A 7,188-nucleotide genomic window follows, 5' to 3' on the forward strand; every position below is an offset into this window, starting at 1 on the left:
TTATAAGGTGAATAATGTGAGGCAAGTAAGTGCCATCGCACTGCCTTTGATTGCTGCTGCTGCACTAATACCAAAATGTCATGCCGTAATTATGTATGACTCAATGTGCTAAACAGCCATTTGCCTCTTACTTTCAGTGTAGCACTTTATTAGATGATATTTAGATAGGCAACTGAAAAATTGGCACATTAAAGAGCAGATAATATTGGTTATATCGCTAGCTTGGCTGTTATAAATTGCTGGAAATGTACTAGAGTGTTTCATGTGTACCTTAACAAAATAAAAAAAGGAAAAATTGTCCAACAAACTGGTCATTTTGCTGTAAAGAAACTGGAATCAAAATTCATAAACAGGGCATTCCTAAAGACGACATTATTATATTGCATATATATATATATATATATATATAGGAAAGTTTAGGGGTGGGGGTTGCAAATTGCAAATACTGTGTGGTGAATTCAGCTTTCACCTGGGTGGAGTCAGACACTTTATTAACATATAATAATTAGTATAAGCTTTTAAATGGCCAAAATAAAAGTCTCAAGTAATTTTCAAACACAAATGTCAAAAGCTTGTATGTAAACAGATCCTCCCATCACATCTGAAGGAGTGTCTCTAGTATATTATTGAATTCTTGAGGTCAGATATTTACATGCCCTAGTTTGTAACATACATTGTAAGTTATATTGCAATTGCATTATAATCACTGTAATCATAACATGACATTTCATGTAATGCAGCCCTAGTGTGTGTGTGTGTGTGTGGGTGGGTGTGGGTGTGGGTGTGTGAGTCTCAGTGGTCCATTAAGATGGCGAGTGAGGAAATTCTAGTAAGAGTGATGAGGCTGCCGCTTACGTCACCTTCCTCGAGAGCCAGTCAGCGAGCAGAGAGCAGGGAGAAGGAGATGCTATAAACAGCTCCTGTTGTTACTCTGATCTCAGGGAGGGAGGAGGGAGGGTGAGAGAGAGAGAGAATGTGGGGAGATGGAGAGAAGACAAATGGAAAGAAACCTGAGGAGGTGTTAGTCACCCTGATACTGATTTTGGGCATGGTCTGTTTTTAAACTCTCCTCTCTCCTCTGAAGAATGTATTTATGTTTTATTTATTATGCGTAAACAGAGCGTTCCTGAATGTCTTCCATTTTTAAAACCAGAAAAGATGCAAATGCCACGGTCCTGCTGGAAAGCTTTCTAGAGCAAGAACTGGACTCTGCTCCTTTTGACCTTTTTGTCATTTGGAGATTTTTTTATATAGAGCTTAGCTGGCATTTATCCTTATTATGGGGGCTTACATCATGGTCATAAGAAACCCCCTTTTTTGGTTAAGAAAATGCAAGTGTCTCTCTCTCATGTATTCTGTATGTTTTTTTCCTTCTTATCCTGTTGTTACTATTGGTTACTAAGGTTTTCTTATGACAGTGGTGATATCATTCTTAATATTCTAGTCCTCCCATTCTTATGCATGTATGTGTATGTAGGGGGCTCCAGCGCACTCTAAGTGTGGAGGATGTTGGCAGCCCTAGTGCCGTAAGGTCAGTGGGGAGAGTAGCCCAGGCCTTCCCTGATGGAACGTTATTATTGGAGCTGTCCCGGCCTCCTGACGGACCCTTCGGCTTCCTCATCTCACGCGGTAAAGGGAGGCCAGACTCAGGTAACACAAATCCCATTGACTTCTCATTTACTTACATTTTCTCAATAATAAAATTTGCATTTCTTTTACCAAGGCAGTTGTGAGTGCCTGATAAGTGTCCATTAAATATTGGCCTGGACTCACTCTCTCTTTCTTTCTGCCTGATTATTTATTCCTTGTGTTTCTGTATACAGAAGTGTGCTTTGACAAAAATCTGATTTGATTATGATTGAATGAATCAAGGCATCATGAAATCTTACATTTCACCACAATTTCGCAGTCACTGTAAACTACAGCATACAGAGTAAAAATAGGTTACCTACGTATTTGTTTAAAGCTTCTACTCCCCATGTTTAAACTGTAACGTGAATTTGTGCCACTGACTTTTTTGTCACACCACAAATTATGGGGAAAAAAAAAAACACATGAAAGCCAATCTGACCGGTCAAACTGAGTCGCATTCTCAGAAAACTGATTTGAATTAGTTTCAAAACCACCTACAAATGTGGCTTGAATACGAATGGAAAAAGTTAATTCCACTTCCGCATTTAACCCATCCGTGAAGTGAAACACCACATACAGTGAATACACACACACTAGGGGGCAGTGAGCACACTGCGGGATTGGGGGTTAGGTGTCTTGCTCAAGGACACCTCAGTCATGTCAGCACTGGGGATCGACCCGGCGACCCACAGGGCCGGTTCCCTAACCTCCAGCCCACTGCCCCAAATATTAATGAAGTAGTCACTGTAAACTACAACATACAGAGTAAAAATAGGCAGACATTAAAAGTAGATGAAGAGAAAGAAGTGTAGGAATATGATATAGACCTAAGCAGTTACCTTTAACTTCAAAGTGCTAATAATGAATGTTCCTCTTTGAAATTCACCAGCCATACATTGAATTCTGTAACATCCCCTATAAACTGAGACTGAACCGAAATGTGCTTTCATGATTTAAACATTTGAGTCGATTAAGTTCAGTTACTTTTCTCATTCCCTACCATGCGTGCATGCTCTGCAGGTGTCTATGTGGAGGAGATGGGTGACAGCAGCACCGAGAAGCTGTATGCGGGGCTGCTGGGAGTCGGCGATGAGATCCTGGAGGTGAATGGAGAAAAAGTGGCCGGGCTGAGTTTGGAGCTGGTCACTCGGCTGATGACCCAAAGCAGCACGTCATCCATCCGTGTGCTCCGTCACCGGCGGCCTCACCGCTAACCGTGAACTTCATTTTAAAATCAGAGAGGAAAAGGCAATACAGCAGCCGAGACAGTGTGTGTGAGGCTTCTCCGCTGGTTCTGACTTTAACTGGCTTACACTGACGGACTCGGCGCGCGTCCAAGTAGACAGAGCTTTGTTGCTGGTGTTAAGCTTGACTGAATTGAACAACTAGGCTGTAGCTTGTTTTATCAGGAAAAAGGACTCGTGAAAGAAGAGTTTACTCTGCACTATCATAGACAAGGTGCTCCTCTGTTCTGACAGTGAAGAAATGCACTAAGCTTCTGCCTCCAATAATACTGCACAAGTCCATGGGACTGTAATCCCTTCAGACTGAAATCCACATCTCTCTGTTTTTCCCTCAATCTCAACTTTTATTGTAGTTTAGGTTCTTTCTATAAAGAGCAACGGGTACACACTGAGAAGTGATGCATTGAATTCTCTTGATTTAAATGTATGTATCTTTTGCCAAAAGCAAGTCAACTGTAAGACAGAATACACCTCAGCTCAAATAAATTCAGTGCATCACTTTCTTAGTTCGATAGCTCAGAGGTTCCTCATCTATCCCTAAGGAGGAAGTCCACCACCTTTCAAAAATGTCTGCATAATTAATTTAAGATATAAACAATGACTTAGAGTGGTTTGATGTGAAGTGCTTTATTCTAGAGCCATTTGCCGAGTCAGAAATGTTCACAGTGGTGGTGAAAGGAACCAGACGTCTGAATGAGTTTAATCTCTCTAAAAGCTCCCTAACAGAAAACGATTACATGATAGTTATAAACACACTGCCTGAAGCCGGAGTCGTTGCATTGTTGATAGATTTGAAATATTTTATGCAAAATTATATGCATACGTTTTGGTGTAGTACTGATTTCTATTATATACCTTGCTTTTTCAGTGTTTGCCATAATTTGAAAATACCTATTGTTCTTTACATTATGGGTAAATTTTATGATGAATGGACTAAAAGAAACAGCCCAAAATGTGTAAAACTTGTAAAAAGGTCTGGCTCCATTGATTTCCCTTGAAAGTAAACTGTGTTTTTTCCTTCTTCTGTATAATTACCATTTTGGAGATAGTTTTGTTCTGACAGCAGCGATATACATTTCAAGACCTCAAGGACACATTACAGGAATAAAAATGATTAAAGTACGATCTACAAAATAGCTCAAAATACCAAGCACGTATACAGTCAAATGCAAACGTATTGGTTTAGTATAGATTAGTATAATACCCGATGATGAGGAAAAACCTATATTTCCAGACTTAGCATTATTTCAGCAGCAGCAGCTTTACATGTAAAACCGCAGAAGATGTGTAGACGTTCACTGGTTGTTTTGGATGGCTGGTTTTATGTTATAGACATTGCGACTCTGGTTCCTATCACCAGCATTACAAAAAAATTCTAGTCTGTTTATTTCTCCATGATGAATGACTTCACATCAGACCACTCCGAATGACTTTGTTTACATCTCGGATACTTAATTACGTAAAGAATTTGAAAAATGAGTGCAGTTCCCCTTTAAAGGACCATCAACCTTCTATATTTTTCCTTTTTTTCCACCACCCCAATCAAGTGAGTCAGGGAATCTGCATTTTGCAACTCGACTCTTAAAAATAAAGGTGCTGGAAAGGTTCTTTTTATATTGTTAGTTGAAGGAATACTCCAGTATTTTTAAATTTGACATTTGTGGTCCACTACCACTGTTATTTCAACACTTAAAAAAAGACTTTGTGCTTTGAGTTAATTTACTTTTCAGAAGAAACGGTCAAAATTATGGCAATCAGTCATATGTGACCAAGGTTAAAGGGCCCATATCACAGAACACTGAATTTTGCTCCTAATCAAAGCAAAAATAGCCTGTTTTAAATGGACAGTTTTTGTGATGTCACAAAAACCAGTGCATTTACATGTATCCTCCAGTTTTAGCCTAGAGCAGGTTTAGTCCTGCCTGTCATGCTGGAGCGTTTCAGCCTGCATTGCTTTTTGAATGCTGGAATAACAAAGGCCAGCCAAACAGAACAGGGATCATTTACATATAATCAGTCTTAAAGGCACATCATTAATTCTAAGGGATAAAGAGAGGGTATGTAAAAATGATTGTGACTATTTTGGTACGTAAAACCACATGAAAGTTCTAAGTGGACCTCCAGTTCAAAAATGAAAAATAGAAGACAAATGTAAGATATGGGCCCTTTAAAAAAGTGTATTCCTTTAAAGAGCAATTGAAAAGTCCTTTAGATGTCTAAAGCTGGTTAATCTGTGACATGGCTTCAATTCTGGGCCCTTTCATTTTAAGAATGTCTACTCTTACCTGGCTCAGGTAGGGTGGGAACCTGAGCTAGCTGTGTCCTTTAGGATTGGACTGGAACGAAGAATCTCAAACTTACAAGTTAAATCAGTAAAATTGTCTTTCAACCATACAGAACACAAAGCAGGTTCTGTATATACCAAACATCTTAGAGGAGGGCAAAGCCAAAGTCAAGTCTCCAAGTCCACATTCTGATTCTGTTGCGCATGAAATGATCAGTTTTGAGTGATACGTACTGAAACTGGAAAATGTCTATTCCTGGAACAGTGGTTTGGCTCTGAATAGAAGCCCAGTTCACATGGTCAATCTATACTTCTGTAGTCTTGTGGAACGACATTGCAACACGGAGCGAATACCGAAGACACAATGGAATAATGACAGATTGTTTCCCTGCTTGTTTGCCAAAAAACTGCTACGCTTTCTTTTAGCCTGGGTATCCCTCCTAAATTCTCACACTGTATCACACTGAAAGAAGTGATACATTCCATTTATTTGATTGAAATGTGTACATAATTTGTAATAATAATAATATATGTGATAATAATATAAGTGAGCCTTTCAACACAACAGTACAGTAATAAAATGATTAAGGCATCGATCTGCAAAATAGCACTACCAAGTACATATACAGTCATGTGCAAAAATGTTTTATTGCTGGTCAGATGAAAAAATTGCTGGTTTGTTGCCGTCTATGTACCTCTAGTGACGCAGTCAACTTTTTTAGTGTGCAAACACTGGGATCAAAAGCCTGATTCTCATTTTTGTTTACGCATCCAGTACATTTAAGAATACGTAGAGGCATTAAGGAGAAGCACCAAAAGCTATTTGAGTGCTAACAGCACCCCCTTGTGGAGAATCTGCTAAGGCTGCTAAACTCGAGTGAGTGAGTAAGTTACAAGCCAAGTCCATGAGGTGCTTTGCATCTAAAAAACGAAATGAAATTCAGTTGGATGCAAAAGTTTGGGTGCCATTTTTTTTTTGCATATGACTGTATAACAGGAATATAATAAAGGAATAGACCATGTGAGATGAATAATGGAGAGGTAAAAACGGTATATATACTATGTACATCAATACATTTATGTCCTTCAGTTACCAATTCACTTATTTTGGTAGTGTTTGTGCTGGTGTTATAGATTTTATTCACGTGGAATGTATTCATGTGATACATTTCAGTCAAATAAATGAATGCTTCACTCTTTTTGGTTGCCTTTCATAGTAAAGGCCTTAATTCAGGTGAACGTTAGCCCATGATAGCATGCTTCTCTTGGTAGAAAACCTGAAGCAGGAGCACCAGAAACAGCACCCATATTTCATCGACGTTTTCTGAGAGAACACACATCATGCACATTTTAGTGGATGCGTTGGTGTTGCAGTAGTAAAAAGGCCCCTGCCAGCTGCAGTGATTTCTGATTGTGGCTTTAATCAAATTCCTTCCTGTTGCTGCTGACAGAACAAGCACTCAGAAATGTGCACTCCATGCAAACGAACAACGCCAAGAGAGTGTTAAGTGGGTTCTTTAACCTTCAGAACTGCAGTACAGTTGCATCCTTTCTGACGACAAGAACAGTGAAGCTGAAGCAGGACTCTGATAAACACCAAATGTTGCACAGTAAATTATTTAGATGTTTCTCTCAGAACGGATTGTCATCCAGTGCTGCACTGCATCTTTGTGGCACCTATTACCAGGGGGCTGTTGCATCAGTATTACAGTACATGCACCATGAATCATATTTCAGCATATTTTGCTACCTTTCTTTATACTTACAGTCCTATGAAATAAAAGAAATGACAATGTGTGGATTGTTTGCGGAATTTCATAAACCTACAGTACCGTTGAAATACATGTCTGTTATAGCTTTAAAGGAGTGAATAGATGTTTAGATGTTACAGATATGAATGTTCCTCATATTCACACCTTATTTACCAAAATATTTCTTAATATTTATGAACGTTACCATCCAAAGGTGGTTGTTTTATGGGAACATACGAGATGCAATGATGAACAGTGTACAGACCAGATGTACCAT

General features: G+C 39.0%; 1 protein-coding gene across 3 annotated transcripts in view; it reads left to right on the plus strand.

The window, feature by feature from the left end:
- Positions 1-6,955, plus strand: part of si:dkey-121a11.3 (uncharacterized protein KIAA1614) — a 42,148-nt gene extending 35,193 nt beyond the window's left edge. For all 3 annotated transcript variants that reach the window (XM_017701297.2, XM_017701296.2, XM_017701298.2), the window contains 2 exons: positions 1,478-1,650; positions 2,653-6,955. In XM_017701297.2, coding sequence (XP_017556786.1) covers positions 1,478-1,650; positions 2,653-2,846 — 367 coding nt within the window. In that variant the 3' untranslated portion in view covers positions 2,847-6,955. The remainder of the gene's footprint in view (positions 1-1,477; positions 1,651-2,652) is intronic.
- Positions 6,956-7,188: the final 233 nt, after the last annotated feature.

The sequence above is a fragment of the Pygocentrus nattereri genome, chromosome 15 (genome assembly GCF_015220715.1).
Source record: "Pygocentrus nattereri isolate fPygNat1 chromosome 15, fPygNat1.pri, whole genome shotgun sequence".
Taxonomy (NCBI): Eukaryota; Metazoa; Chordata; class Actinopteri; order Characiformes; family Serrasalmidae; genus Pygocentrus; species Pygocentrus nattereri.